This window comes from Acipenser ruthenus, chromosome 28 (assembly GCF_902713425.1).
Source record: "Acipenser ruthenus chromosome 28, fAciRut3.2 maternal haplotype, whole genome shotgun sequence".
In the NCBI taxonomy this organism is placed as follows: Eukaryota; Metazoa; Chordata; class Actinopteri; order Acipenseriformes; family Acipenseridae; genus Acipenser; species Acipenser ruthenus.
Window position 1 is genome coordinate 23,456,555 of NC_081216.1, and position 16,545 is coordinate 23,473,099.

Below are 16,545 nucleotides of genomic sequence, written 5' to 3' on the forward strand. Positions count from 1 at the left end.
TGCCTAGCCACAAGCCCACAGGGCATCTCCTCACATCTTGAGCAGTCAGGAATAAGACTGTATAGTTGCTCTGCTTAACTGTATCTGCATGTCCAGTTATGTTGCCCTGTTACCACCAGGTGGCGATAGTGATAGTAAAAGGTGACCGTGTTAAGATTTTCACGCTACGTAGAAGTTCAGGAACGATCAGACATTGTTTATGTGTTTATTTAAAGAGTCTTCTTGCAACAAAATGCTCTCGACTTTGCACTGCAGAACATGACCTATGTGGTTTAACTAGAGCTTAACCAGGTGCATAGGGTTTTTTAGATTTAAAATTTATATAGCACAGTTATAGCATACATGCCAACAGTCCCTATACGGTCGGGACAGTCCCGATTTCCTAGCAAATGTCCCGCGTTCCGATGCATAGGAAGAAAGTCCCGATATTTACCCATAGAAAAAAAAATCATTTATTCTGCACAGAAGAGTTCGTGAAAACCACACGCTGTGCTCTTCATGCGGCTAACACATCTGCTGATCACTAACTTATACAAAGGTAAGAACGCTTCATTATGTCTATTTTTACTGTCATGATGGTCGTGTCGTGTTAAGTTGGGGGAGTATACGTCTATATGATAATTAGTGTATGATGCATATGACCCCCCCCCATGCCCCCACCGTCCCCGCCCCCCTAGAGACGAGCGTCATGCTGAACAGTTTCCAGTTGTTGGCAAGTATGTTATAGAAAAATACTTAATGGGACAAAAATGCAATAGTCTATATTTTAATGAGCTAAACAGTGGATTTAATAACACTGACTTAATGCTTTATCCGTAACACAGGGTTAACAATGGAGCTAGTTTTGTGTGGCAATGTTCAGCATGCTGCTGTTGGTTATTGTACTCTAATGATATGATAAGGACACTCTATAAGCCAGTTGTCAGAACAGAGAGAAACTATCAGCAGTATAATGGAAGTGGTGTAATAGAATAGAACAGAACAGAGATGCTTAATATTCTGAGCAGGGCTTCAGGCAGCTGGGCAGGAGCACCACACAGTGTACAGAAAGACAACAGGTAAGGCTGATTCACCCAACCCTCATTCCACCTGCTTTACCCTTCCTTTGAGTCAAACGCTTCAAAGTGTGTGAGGTTAACATAACGTGTGTGTGTTCCTTCCTACTCCTTCCTTATTTTATTAGCGTAGGCTTTTTAAGGGTTAACATTTTGAGTGTAAAGACCTGCCTCCCTTATGACATCACTAGGCTCTTACACATCACTATCCCCAGGGATGCACAGAGAAAGAGGGAAGGGGTAGAGTGAGGAAGGAAAGCATCAATGAAACTGCCTCCATTCTGTTCCAGCAGCGTCACAGCCTCCAAGCAGCTCAGGCTTGTAAAAAACATTTAGTCAAGCAGACCAGGAGAGCTGCTTGGGTTCAGACTCAATCTGCATGCAATGGTATATCTGACTCCCATAGTATTATAAAGCTGGGTTTGTATTCCTGTACAAAATCATTTTGGAAAGGACTGGTCTTTCTGGGACGGCAGGGGCTCATTATATAATGTGGTTGAAGCATTAAGGAGAGAGATCTATTTTAAGAGCCTTTCTAACATGATTTTCTCAGCCCCTGTCATTGCCCTTGGAGCCACTTTGGGGACGGCATTGGGCATCCTTGCCATCTGTGGACTCTCGCTCCTCTGCAAGTCTTGCAAAAAAGGAATCTCAGAAAAAGACCAGGAATTGGATTTGGAAAAGACCCAGCCTAGTGTGTTTCATTCTGCACAGCAGGTAAAAAAAAACAAAAAACACTGAAAACTAAACTTTGTTGTGTTTTTGTTCTTTTTCTTTCTATTTAATATCCTGCAAAACTGTTACTAGCATAGTGGCATTGATCTATGCTGTGTATTATTTATTTTAGCAGTACTGTATGATATAGCATCAAAAATCCGTATTAAAAAGTAAAACATTGGCAAAATCTCATATTTGAAATATCATTACCATTAAGAGCTTTAGACGATTATAACCCTGTTTCACGGCATTCCAAATAATGCAGTATTCTAGAATAATTTTGAGAACAAGGTTATAATGAAACATAGAGAATGATGTGTGTGTGTGAACTGAATTTAGCATGGGAAATATGCACATTGCACTATTAGGAATAGTCTCTGAGGGTATGGGGCTATGCTGGTTCAAAAACTAGAGAAGCAGGTTACATACATTTTACTAAATTTAAACTCCCATTTTGCAGTAACATTCTCCAGTCAAATGACTGGTCTATATTACAAACCATGCATTCATTATAATATAAATTGATCTAGTTGCTATATAGCTGTTCTGGGTTCATAAATCAGGCTTACCATTAAGAAATTGTGGCAGATACTTCAGAATGTAGTTTCTGTTTAAGAAATGGGACTCCTTTTAATTATGACATCCACCAGGTGACACTCTTCACAACTTAGTGAAAATCCGATTCAAGTGAAATATCACCTTAAAGGGTAGGTGCATTTTAGCCAAAAAAATGTGCTTTAGTACAGTAACACTCTAAGAAAATGACTGCAAGTGTATATGTTCAGCTTGAATTCATTTCGAGTTAAGAATTAAGAACCAAACTAATGTTTCTTTGAAAAAAAATCAGAACACAAGCTGTATTTGTGTAATTTGATGCATTACATTTAGACTTCACTATTGTTATCATAACAATATAGTTAAAGAGAAAACCAAAATAACAGTTAAGATGCCAGTTTAAAATGCTCCAAAACAATTACAAAGCAGCATTTAGTAAAATGAGGACAATGGCACTTAGAAAAGCAGTTTACATCTCAAGTTTCTAAGTGGGTCAAATTTAATGTAAGTTAAAGTTTTTGCATGTCTAAATCATTTCAATCAGTGTGTGCTTTAATGTCTGTCACCAGAAGTGATGTTCCGAAGAACATGATCTGGAGTCTAATGTAATAATCAATAGTTCATCTTGTCATATTTCTGTTGGACATCATTATTAAAACTGATGTAATTAATCATTTCATTACAATACGCAGAATGCATTAGCAAAGTAGATTCAATTCCCTAATAGTGGAATCAGCAGCGTAGCTTCTCTGAAAGAGCTGCCTGTTTTAGTGAACACTTACAGATGTCACATCATTAACAAAACTGCTCATGCTTCTGTCTGGATCTTACCAGTTCTAGGAATGGTCTCTATTTAGCTGCAGAATGATGGAAGCCCCCTGTCTCAATCTGAACAGTTCTGAGTATAATTACCGATCAACAGCTTTTGCTTCTTAGTCCTTAAATAAGGAAACTGTGAATACAGAGAATTACAACACAGCAATGCATGTGTAAACAGTCATTAGTATCAGCTGCTATATCATTACCATTAAGAGCTTTAGACGATTATAACCCTGGTAAATCGAACAGAAAACCCTCCATCCTTTATATTTCTGCCAGTTGTTTCATTGCGAGATGTGGAAGTCAAGTGGTGAGCTGATATACTGTATTGATGTGATAAGCCAGTGGACACACCAGAATCTAGACAACACTGAGCTATAAAAATATATATTATTTGACAATGTAGAGAAAAACTACAAGTTGTTTGTTAGTGACCTGACAGCTGAAACAAATTCAAATTGGAACTGTTAATCCCATTGATCCGAGTCCACAAATGGCTACTGATGCATTATTTTGGCTACCAGAATGCATGTCCTTGTGGCTATACCAGTAGCCATATTGTACACCTTCCATTCTCCTGAATCCACTTGTATGAAGAAACTCCATTGTTGCAGATCAGCACTGCAGATTATTACAAAATGAAAAAAACAAGAGATTGCCAGTACAGATTGAATTTAAGACATTCTTATATCTGTCCTGACCTTTCAGGAGCAGGAAAAGACACACGCTATATTGCAGAGTGCCCTGCCTGGTTTGTTTCACTGTAAACCAATGCTGTTGCTTGGATTTTGTTGGTGTGGGGTGCACAGCCCCACTCTAAAAGTACTCCTGTTGTAAACGCTGTGGCCTTTAAGGGATTTTCAATCAGTTTCTTTCAAAGCAAAATGCCTGGCTCTGCTTAGCTCTATTTTAAAATCTCACATTTCATTCTTGCGTCCCTTTAATGTATATTATAAATTAGATTTTGGAAGTGGTAATGTGTTTTCTTTTAAACACGTGAAGATGGTGTGAATTCATGAACAAAATGTTGCATCTCAAAGGCTTTCTCCTGGATAACATTTTATTTTTTGAATGAATACATTATTCATAAATTTGTCCCTATAATCGGATTTGAAAAAGATCAAATATGCATGTTTGCATATTTCATATTATCAATCAGTTTATATACCATGTGTAAGAAATTACCCAACATAATACAGTGGTGTTTTAATGATGCATTAATTCAAGGCATCATTAAAATGATGTACCTTATGACTATGCACTTGTTATGGTTTTTAAGGCTAGCCTTTTCCCCTGCTAGGACTGCAGCTGTTATTACTGATGAAGCACGATTCTGATCAGCAATGCAAACACTGGCCCACTCAAAGGGTCTGGAAGTGAAGAAGCTACTATGTGAGCAAACAGTATTCTGTATGGACACACAGTGTTATAGAAAACTATACAAGCACCTGTATTAGCACTGTCTGCAAAGGGCAAAGATCCAGCATTCAATATTTATAGAAAGAAGAACATTATTTGCATTTTCCATAATATCAGCCTTTCTGATTTAGCACTTGTGAAAAAGTACTTTGTATGCTATGCACCTTTCACTTAGATGCCCTTATCTTTTGCTTTTGTTTGTTTGAAATTATTAGATAGATACATAGACAGACAGATAAATAGGACTCAAGGGCTGTTTTTATTTTTGGGGTTGTGAGTTCCCAAAAATAGGCTGTGTGGTCCAGTGGTTAAAGAAACGGGCTTGTAACCAAGAGGTCCCCAGTTCAAATCCCACCTCAGCCACTGACTCATTGTGTGACCCTGAGCAAGTCACTTAACCTCCTTGTGCTCCGTCTTTCGGGTGAGACGTAATTGTAAGTGACTCTGCAGCTGATGCATAGTTCACACACCCTAGTCTCTGTAAGTTGCCTTGGATAAAGGCGTCTGCTAAATAAACAAATAACAATAATAATAAATTTGCTGAAACAAATGCCACCTCACAGACAATGCTATCAAAGTAATTTTTTTTTAAATGGTTCTATTTAAAAAGCGTTACAGAGCTCTTTGTTCTTAATTTACCAGCTGGGTGGACAAAGTCACTAAGAATCCTGACATGTCCCAGCACAATAAATCAGTGGCTGAGAAGAAAGGCTAGTTCCAAATCTGTCGGGTGTATGACATGAATCTGAGTGAAGAATGCTCTCGTGATAATATAACAGGGAGCTGCAGGTACGTGTCAAATGCTGCACAAGAAGACACATGCATTGCACTTGGTGAACTTCGAAGATTGCTAAAGCTGTGCAATTTGTCTGCAGTGTGAGGATTGTCAAACCCCTCCCCCCCCATAGGGCTTGATAATGAATGCAAGCACATTGTAATACATTCATTCAGGAAGTCCTGTCTCCATTGGTCTCCAGGACAAAGTGACTGGTGTCGTTGTTATAGATTGTATTTTCTGACAACGGAGTGATGTCATCCAGCTATAAATAACAGCACTGAAAAAGAACACTTATCTTGCGTTGTTATTGCAGTTGCTGTTTTATTGAATTGATTCATCCTTTAATTGTGATTTTTTCTTTTCATTTTCATTCTCAGTTCAGCGTTAAGAAATCCACTGAGCCCATCCAGCCCAGGACTCTGTTAAAGTTTCCCAGAATCTACAGGCCCAAACCCTTGGTGACATCACCGGAGGTGATCAACTCCACAGACTACACCTTGGAAACAACAGACGAGCCTTCAGCTGAAAACACTGCAGAGCCTGATGACAGTTGCCTAGCAACCGATGGCTCTGAAGAGGTCTTTATCATCCCCAGGCAAGGTAAAGCAGATTGGGGTTGATATACAGCACGGTTCATTCCACTGGTGATTAAAACGCGCGCGCCCTACAAAACTAAAAACCTTACGACGTAAGAACAGGGCCTACCATTGCTATGTTTTATCATTCTAATTGGAGTAAAAGGCAGCTGCAAGTCATAAGCAGTATAAAGGTTACCAGCAGAACATGTTACGGGTCAATGCTCTTCTCCATTCAAAGGGTGTTGAAAGTCTTAATTCATAGACTGGTGTACATGGAGTCATTTGGTAATCCTACCTCTATCCCTATTATTTCAGTACAGACATCGTTGGGGAAACAGCTAGGTGTACAGTCACTGCATCAGTTAGGCTAACAACAAGAAGTACAATTAAATCCAGGGACGGTGTTTCTTCAACCAATATCCTGATTGTCAGCTTCCTCTCTTTCAGAGATCAATAGTCCTCCAGCCCCTGGCTGGGCTAATATCTCAACATCCCTCATTTGAGAGCGAGGTCATGGCTTACATATACTCTACTGTGAGTCCTTCAAAAGCCTATTATCAATCACTCTTTTCTATGCTGGGAATTCTTTTTTTCCAGTGGCTCCAGACTTGTAGGTGTAATTGTAGTGCAATTTAATAATGCAGTGATGGAGTGCTATTCTGTTTTACAGGTCACGATTTTAAAACAGCGGTTTCAAGAAATATCATCACCTTGAGGGTTCAAACAGGGGTGTCCAAAGCTGGCTCTTCCACTCCTGGTCTTTGTTCCAACCCGGTTCAAAATTGTTTAATTGAACCCAATTAAAACTCCATCCAGACCTTAAACTATATCATTATAGCATTCTACCTGTTAAACCTGGAGTGGAATAGCCCTCCAGGACCGGGATTGCAAACCCATGGGTTTAAGGTACTAGTGTTGTCTTTCAACATTGGAACGTTGCAGATTCTAAGGCAGCCTTTGCCATCTCTGGGGATCTGAAGAAAGAAACAGCAGGCGGCAACACAACCCCAAACCCAAAGCTCCACTTCTCTCTCCGATACGACACCCAGACATTAGAGCTGCATGTCACAGTCATCGAAGGTAAAGCAATAAATACATACATCTACACGAGAGACCAACTACAAAGTGTTCATTATTTGCAAGTTTTGTTCTTCAGTTAATTAAGGGGAGGCTGAATCCTGGTAACAGTTATCACAGATTTCACAACATCTGTAACATTTACCCGTTGTTGTGTAATATGTAGTTGTCTGTGAGTATTCCAATTTCTGAAAGAATAGTGTAAATGTACATATTTTATCACTTAAAAATAAATACAGCATAAAAAAAGGAAATATTCCACAAATTAGCATTTATTGTTTTTCAGGTAAGCATTTAAATATTTAGGAATGTTGTATAATAACTCTAGTGAAAAGCATTTTTTTCTGCTTTAATAAATATTATGTTTAATCATGGAATATCTTGAAATATTTTTCGACTGTGAAATGCTGGGAAATAACCACACCGTGAAAGAAATGCATTACTAATTGGGCTTATTTCTATGCTGATTCTTTTTACAGCTGAGAACGTCAGTGCAACCCAGGGCCACGATTGCTACATCACTGGACACCTGACCACCAAGTCTGGAAAGAGGGAGGCCCTGACGTCAATCCGCCGCGTGACACCCCACCTGCTGTGGGAGGAAACCCTGGTGTTTCCGCTGCCAGAGGGCTACGGGATAGAGGGAGAGATCTCCCTGTCCCTCTTCAACTGTGACAAGTTCTCCCGACACACCAGTACGGGAGTGATGAGGTTCAAACTGGCTGATGTGGGCATGCTATCAGACGCAGACTGCTGGGTGGACCTGCAGCCTCCCAAACAGGTGCGCTGTTCATTAGCATTGTGTATCTATTCATTTATACAGTGTAGGAATACAGCTGTGGCTAAAAGTCTTGCATCACCCTATAGATTGAACTAATTTTGCTTCATAAAGTCCAATGAAAACCAGCTGAATAATGTGATGGTAACATATTGAATGATATGCAATGCATTTAAAATGTTTGATACAGAAATAAAGCTTGTTATTATTATTATTATTATTATTTACATAAAATAATATACACCAAAACTGTACATATAAGGCTGTAATTCTATTGAGGGTTTCTGGTGACATTGATAAAACAGGAGAGCTAACGTGATGCCACCAGAGACCCTCGATAGAATTACAGCCTTATTACGCACAGTTGGGTGTACATTATTCTTTATATTATTATAGGAGATGCAGAAATTGCCATTTTGTTGGAGGGAGTGTACTGTAAGAAAAGGGAAAGGGTTAAAAACATTTCTTTCAGACGAGATCAGTATTCAGAATCACAGACTTTCACAGATGCTTTGGGGGACGCTTGGATCGAACAGCTTCAGCTGCCTTCTGCTTCCAAGGCTATTTAATTATAACACTTGAGGTAGGAGCTCCCGCGCTTTAGAGGGATGGAATCTTTAACAAATATTAGAAAAAGGATACATCATCGTTAATGCACCCAGCAGCCTGCAATACCTGAGTTAGAACCACGTTGTATTTCCAGCGGGCAGGGCTGCTGTGAGGGAGAGGAACCTGCGTCATGAGAGTCGGGAGAGGGGGAGGGGTGAAGGGGGTGAGGCAGAGAGAGTGAGAGAAAGAGAGAGAGAGAGAGAGAGAGGATATCAATAATGTACAGGGCTCTATACAAAAAATATTCCTTTCTATATTTACAGAATGTGCTTTCCCACTAAATAGATAAAAGCTAGCCCTACATACAGTAGGAGCAAATACGCACTTGGTGTTTTTTTTGTTTCATAAAAAATGCCATCCACCTCAGAGAGAATCTTCACTGCTCAGCCCAGCAAGCTTCCCTTATTATTAGGGTGTGTAGCAAAGTTAAAACAGCAGCAATATGTTGACACATGATACAGCAATCCGATCAATCCCATCAAATTAATCATATAGCGACTAATGGCTTGTAAGCTAGCTGATGATACCTTATAAATTATGCATTCATGTTTGCAAAGGTGTTCTAATAAAAAAAGCATTTTTCTGCAATATTAACACTCACTGTCATTATTTACCTTCCACAGCTTACAAATCACGCAGGTTTTGTAATTAGTACTGTGTCAGCCTCCATTGCAGTAAGGACCACGGATCTAGAAACTCAATCGTTGTACAGATGCCAAGTGTGTGTTCACAGAGCTCAACGGGGGCCACACAAAAAACACAAATGAATTGGCTTGCTTCTTTCCTGACTAATTCTCAAAGACAGATATTGATACGAGCAGCCATCGTCACTCTGCTGTTTTTCCCTAGAGCATTGATTTGCTCTTCGCTGCCGATGTACAACTCAATTCTCATCAAAGCCCATTAGCGTGAATCTCCTACTGAAATATGTATAGCCCAGCTCTTAGATATGAATTCAATAAAAACCTACTTGGGATGTGGAAATCGATGGAGTGCCCTAAAAACAGAATGAGAGGGTTCATGCTGCGTCTTGCTCTTTAGTCTGCTCTTGGAGCGTGATTTCTTCATCCTAGATCTGAAGACATTTCCCTCGGTGCTTGAGAGGTCACGGATGGCTGTCAGAAAAAAAAAAATCTACCAGGTTTTAAGCACCAGAGGGCTGTCAGGGTGAATCTTTTCACCTTGTTCTGTCACCACAAAAATTAAACGGAATATGTGCACTTAGTACTGAACTGTAATAAGCCTGAATAACACAAAGGTTCAGCTCCTTGATCTCCAAATGGGGTGCCCTGTTGTCAAGGTGGCAGCACTGAATTTGCATGCATTGTCCACTGGATTTAACAAATGTTTGCTTTTGTTCAGAGGTGGCAAAATACTCTTGATGCATAATGATGTGCCAATTATGAACTACAGTGTAGGATTAGATAACAGTCTTCTAAGTCAGGGATGTTGTACTAGCAAGGAAGGCTGTTGTATATGCACCCTTTAGCTATAGATATTACAGGACAAGAGATCTGAACTTTCTTTTCTTGGATTTTAATTAAAAACAATGTCAGTAGGAGTGGCTTCCCGACCTTACTGTACTTCCACACAATCAGCCTCGAGGAATCTTTTCAGATGCTGTTTTTGCTGGAATAGTTAATAAGCAGGGCTAGGAATGATCCTGAGCAGAAACAACAGTAGAACAAGAATTAGGAAAATGCAGAATATACGAAGCAAAGTACCCCTCCCATTCCCACAGTAGTAAAATGGGAATATCACAAATTCAATGGAATTGGAAGGTGTGATGTCACCGTTTTTGAGTAAAAAATGTGTGAAATGTGGTTTGATTTTCCATGGATTCTGATTTTGGACAGTGCATCCAATTGGCCTGGCTTCTGAATAATGTTCTTTATCTCTCTCTCACACACACACAGCATCAGACTGCAGGCTAATTGGTTAATAGCAACTTCTCTGGTGTCCTGTTTCTAGGATCCTGCCATTTCCGTGGGCGAGATTCTCCTCTCCATCAGCTACCTCCCTGCTGCAAACAGACTGGGTGTCGTGGTCATGAAAGCGAGGAGCTTGCAGTCAGATAAGCTGAAGGATGTCATCGGTGAGTCCAAGTGCGCAGTGTCCTGCTCTCTGATGTGACTCATGCCTTTGTAAGGCGGATAAGTGTTTTTGCTGGGCAGGAATTAAGAGGTGTTCGGTCAAAGGAGATCTTGCTAAAAATCTGAACAATATTGGGTTTTGTGTGGACACTCGATCAAAACTATAAGGTAGAGTCAAGTACACAAATGATTCGACTACTGCCTTAATCAGTGTAGTGGTGGGCAGGAGATACACTGCCATTGTAACTGATGGACCATATGAAAGTCATCGCTCCAGTTTGGTAAGGGTGAAGTTTGCATAAAGGATGTTATCTATTGCAATAGGATACACTAATATTTCAAATAGTTTCTTCAAACTTTACCCTATTACATACTGGAGCATTGTACATCCAGTTTGCCATTGTGCATCCAGAAACTGTTCGCATACAGAGCAGGAATTCACATGACGCATTTCTATTTGGACCCGCGCAGTAAAATAGTTTACATCGTAGGTATTGACTTAAGATCTTCAGACATTAGCGTTGTAATAATATAGGGTTACGCATCCCACAGTTGACACCATGCCTTGATATGTATACAGCTCAGGCCAAGGTTGGAGATCAAAAGAAACAACTTTATTAACAAAGCAGCACAGACCATGAACAATTGGCCAGCATTACTATTGGTTGGGATGTTTAACCCTATTTTATGACAATATTTACCTGCAGAATTAACCCAGCTGTGTTGTCTAATAATGCTCAAAACACGCCCTGTTGGGTTTTACAGATTTGTCTGTGAAGCTGGCTTTAAAGCATCAGGCCACGAAGCTGAAGAAGAAGCAGACGAGGAGGGTGAAGCACAAGATGAACCCCGTCTGGAACGAGATGATGATGTTCGAGGTTCCCCACAAGCTGCTGTCCCAGTCCAGCCTGGATCTGGAGGTGCTGAACCAGGCCTGTGTGGGGGACGTCCAGTCCCTGGGGCGCTGTGCTGTCGGGATGCAATCGACAGGTACCGGGCTCCAGCACTGGCAGCAAATGCTGAATAACCCCAGGAAACAACTTGCCATGTGGCACCCTCTGTATGAGTGAGAGCACCCAGGAAGAGCCCCAGCAGAGACTCGCACTACTGCGAAACCACAATGAACATTCATAGCAGTGAAATTATATCATTCACATGATCCCAAATCAAACTAAATATAAACACAAATAATAATCTATATATATATAGTGTGTGTGTGTGTGTATTACGTACAGTCTTGTATCCACATCTGTAAAATGGATGAAATTGTGAATACTGTTTACCATGCTGTATTTTTTTCCAAACACAACCCCATAAAGGAATGCATGGGCAAGATTTATAAAGAAGGCAGACATATATAAGAAGCAAAAGCAACTTCAATAGAAAATGAATCTCAATCCACGTACAGCACTGTAAGCACAGCCAGGCTTCCATGAGAATATTGTAATTTCCTGTGCAGACTGAACCAGTTAAAGCAATGTAGCAGAAAAGGCTAAACACATACAGCACCGTACATAATGAATACTGTGAGAGGAAATGAAGTCACTATACCTGTATAATGTGTAAATTCACAAAGATTCTTCAAAATTCCACAAGATTTCTGACAATAATATGGAATTTGGATGTGTAATGCAGAAAAAAAAACATATTTTATCTACAGTGACCTCCTACGTGCTACTAAAAAGTAATAAAAAGTAATTTATCAGAACAGGCTTTAGCCTCATCCAGGGTTTATTCTGTGCATATAAATCAGGCTGAGTTTTACCCAAAGCATTCCTCTCCAGACCAAGACCAGATCTTTAAATTAGCAACTGAGTGCACAGAATCACCCCATCGTTCACCTTCACCCTTGAAGCACTAACCTTGATTGAAGGGCTGGTAACATTTCAAGGAGACTCAATTGAAAGCAGTGTTTTTACTACAGCTTGGATAATAATAATTCTTCCACTCCTGGTATGCATATAGCACAATGATCCAGGTAAATAAATACTGGTACCCATTGCTAGGTGGATATTGTACAATGCCATGCAAAATGTATATCACATTCTAAAGACAAAGCACAATATATGTATGTTTAAAACTGAAACTGCATGCACTTTTGAAAACTGTTAGCTTGATAACATTACAACTACTGTATAATACAGACGTAAGCAGTGCTACTGTCATTCCAATAAATGATGTTTTGTTTTTTTTTTAATTAAGGAAGGTCTTATTTTTTTTAATGACTAGCATATTCAATAAAACTTGTGGGATACAACGTCTTACAAAGTGAAACATTATGCATTCCTAAATTCTGTGCACACTATGAAAGCTGCTTTATCGTTTAGAAGGTGTACTCCAACACACAATAAACTAACCAAACTGCGTTCTGGCTGCAGCACAGAAACCAGGACCAGAGGACACAGTTGGAAATGCAGTGGAGACAGAGGGTAGGAGACACTTCTTCACACAGAGAGCGGTGAGGCTATGGAATGGGTTACCTAGCCGTGTAGTCTATGCTGAAGCACTGGGATCCTTTAAGACCTGATCGATGCCATTAGGAACCCAGTGCACATTGATGGGCTGAATGGTTCATTTATTCTGCACTTATAACAATAATTCCAACTCCAAGTGATTCATGTTATTAGGAAAATGAGCATTCATCACCGATTTTATTGCATTACCACAAAGTAAATATAGATTTACAATACAGATTGATATATAATTGCACATTGCAATATGCTGGAGTGTTTTAAGATCACCTATCCACCTCACACTGCTGCTAAATGACATTTGAAGCAGATAAATGTTTTTAAAAAGGTTATTGCTGCCTGTTTGGAAATTATTAGAATTTGTTTGTTTCCTGCAGCCTTGCGCATTGCTTTGTAAGTCATTAGCCAGGGACAGGAAGAAAAGTACGTTTCCCGGGTAACCGTCAAGAACACTTTCTCTCATTAGTCACCAGCCAAGGACAGCAGAGTGTGTTGAAGGGACAACAGCAAGCCTTATTACTCCTGGAAGGAAAGGAGCATCAGAGCTCCTAATGAAAGGGCGCGTTTGTTGACCTGCTGTATTATCGTAATTTATTCACTCACTAATTAAATGAATGGTTTAAATGAAGTGAATGTGTGCAGGCGGGCAAAGAATGAAGCAGAGGATCTAAAGATTAGAGATTTCAGATGAGATGTCTGTGCCTCTGTGGTGCTGAAAGGATTAAATTGAAATTCAGAAATAGAGTACACATTTTATATAAGCAGAAAAGTGGTGTACCGGTTTGTGTGTGTATCTATAGATAGATATGGCGCGAATATATTACCACTCAATAATATATGTCTGGAGTTGGTTTTGAGCACTACCAGTTCCAGATTTATTATATAATTAAATGAAACCACACTGTGGCTAAAACCACTTTCCCTTTAAGATGTGATTATTTATATTTGAATGTGACAGTACTGCTGTTATCTACATATTTTAACAAGACTATTATTTTACCTACCTACCTACATACATAACTACATACATACATACATACAGAGTACATCCCTTCCTATAGGATCTGCAAGTGCTTGTCATTTTTTTTTTTTTAATTAAGACAATAAATGTTTCTGGCTTGCTCTTGTCTGCATCCCATCAATCAGTGTCGGCCTGTATCTGTGCCACTTATTAAACTGGAATTAACCTTGGGGAGAATGGATTCAGAGAGAGGCTGCAGGACAGGGCTGTTCACAGCACTCTTCACAGATTACAGTCCTACTATTAACAGTGCCATTGTAATTGTGCTGCTTTGTTTTGAATTAACAAGCCCTTATTTAGAACGAACACAAATACAACGTTCTCTTCAAGTCTACCTTTCATCTATGCTGTTTGGCTTTCGGATATTTCCGCCGACAGCAACATCCATCTGTCATCCAGTAATGGAAAATATCTTTTGTCTTGGTTCAGATTGTAAAGAACTCGAGGCAAGAATGATGTTACAGGTGATGACTAAGGCAATAGCTCCTAAACTGTAACACATGAATGCCTCTTCATGACACAATTGACGTCACTCTCAAACAGAACTGCAATGCCAGTTTGGGTGGGATTCAATATTCTGACTAATGAAGAGCTACCAGTATCTTGGGGCATTGACGTTACATGACAGAATAATGCAAAACAGGTTATTCATTTTCATAGAAATTCATAAATCATTAAAAAAAAAAAAAAAACACACACACACATTAGATTTTGGCATTCCCTTTAAAAAACACACAAATTGTATAATTTTTTTATTATTTTTTTATTATACAAATCATTGATTTCATAAGGGATAATATAGCAATGTAATTTTTGCAGTCATACTTTTTTTATATATATATATATTTGTATATAATTATATAATCAATATAGCTCTATACGTCTCCAGTGTTAAATGCTTAGTTTCTTTACACACAGGTACTATAAAGCGCAGTCAGCAAATGCACGTACATTTTAAAGAGTTCATACAAACATTGCTCCTCTTATAAATCGAAGATATTCTGAGAATATGTAACAGGTTAGAAATGGAAGCTTCATATCATTCATACAAAACAGTCATAAAATGTAACTGACCCATTTATTTTCAAGAAGATTCTGAAATATCTACATTTGCAGCCTAGCTCATGCAAAAAGAGAACCCCAAAGTCATAATTCACGGTTGTGACATAAGAGCAGTGAATTTTCCATTTCCCTGACACTAATCCGCCATTTCAGGGGGATATCACTGCCTTTATAATCAATAACTGTACAGCTGGAACACCATGGGACAGAATCAACATACTACAGTATTTAAAGAAATAATACAGGTTCAGGATTTGTCATTTCACAAAATAAAAAGGAGGAAAAAAAAAATCTTGCGAATACACAACACAAAAGTCTGCTCATCATAAGTCTTTATATAGGAAATGATATAGTCTCAACGTAAATATCAAAAAGGATTATAGCTTTTCTATCAATTGCCAAAGTATCTATTTGTAATAAATCTGCAATTAGCAGTCTTTTCAAAAAATGTGTGCACAGCCAACATACACCAGCCCTAACCTATCATCATGTAGAAGAAATCAGATCAGTGGCACAGCCCTGATATGCCAGCATTTTTTAAACATTACACTTTAGATACAAAGTTAACAAGCTTTAAGAAGAGCTCTTAATGACGATACAGCCACTTGTATAAAGAACACATGAACCCATCTAAAACCCCACTGCAATACTCCACCCAGTTATGGTCAAGCATACCTGTTCTATTAATTATCTTAGCACTTACACAGAAAAGGATGGGTTTTCTTATGATATGCCCCATAAAATACAAACTACAAAAAGTATACCATAACTATATTTGTGCAAATTATTAGCTTATTTTGTATACATATCCCTTGGAGCAAATATCATTCAAATCTTAGGAAGCACATACTGTATTCAACATTTTTAATACACAGTACAATAGAAGGAGAAAAAGCTTATACAGAAATCAACAGCTTTAGGGTACATAATAATAATAATAATAATAATAATAATAATAATAATAATAATAATAATAATAATAATAATTCTGTAATAAAATGAAAATGTATTTTGAAAACTAAACAGCATATACAGTGCAAACAGTTAAGCTGCAAATAAAATCTGTTTAAACAAATAAAAATACATGTCAATCCTCAATCAAATGCTAAGATATTTACACAGATATGCCTCTGAACAGGACCCAGGATGAATATGCTCTATCACATACAGTTTATAACCTCAATACTGAGTCAACACCATTCAGCAAACAAGCAACCATCCATATACTTTGCATAGCTGTTGCCACTTAAAGGGGTGGCAGTTCTCTCTGCAACATTATCACTGGCGTTGCTTGCATTGGAGATTGCTTGGTTCTTTGTCTGTATATTTGTTCTGCAGATCAGCAGATTCGTTTTTTTATACAACACATCTTTAAAAGTTGCTTTCTGATACCTAATCACTTCACATGCTGTTGAGTCTGACTTCATCCAATAGTCGGACTGCAACCAGGTCATGTGACTCACAGGACAGGAAGTGACTAGGTACCAGGAATCTATTGTGCTGTTTACAGTAT

The 16,545-nt window shown here is 38.8% G+C and overlaps 1 protein-coding gene across 1 annotated transcript; it reads left to right on the plus strand.

The window, feature by feature from the left end:
- Window positions 1-76: 76 nt before the first annotated feature.
- On the plus strand, window positions 77-12,675 carry LOC117434675 (synaptotagmin-13-like). Its single transcript, XM_034057278.3, has 7 exons — window positions 77-538; window positions 1,609-1,772; window positions 5,721-5,943; window positions 6,864-7,001; window positions 7,478-7,779; window positions 10,357-10,480; window positions 11,244-12,675. Exons 1-7 carry the CDS (start codon window positions 499-501, stop codon window positions 11,546-11,548), a joined length of 1,296 nt encoding a protein of 431 aa, XP_033913169.3. The 5' UTR covers window positions 77-498; the 3' UTR covers window positions 11,549-12,675.
- Window positions 12,676-16,545: the final 3,870 nt, after the last annotated feature.

Coding starts and splice junctions, on each gene's coding strand:
- LOC117434675 (XM_034057278.3), top strand. CDS start 499: ATGCGGCTAACACATCTGCTGATCACTAACTTATACAAAG. Junction 539..1,608: donor GATCACTAACTTATACAAAG/GTAAGAACGCTT, acceptor TGATTTTCTCAG/CCCCTGTCATTGCCCTTGGA. Junction 5,944..6,863: donor CTTTATCATCCCCAGGCAAG/GTAAAGCAGATT, acceptor GGAACGTTGCAG/ATTCTAAGGCAGCCTTTGCC.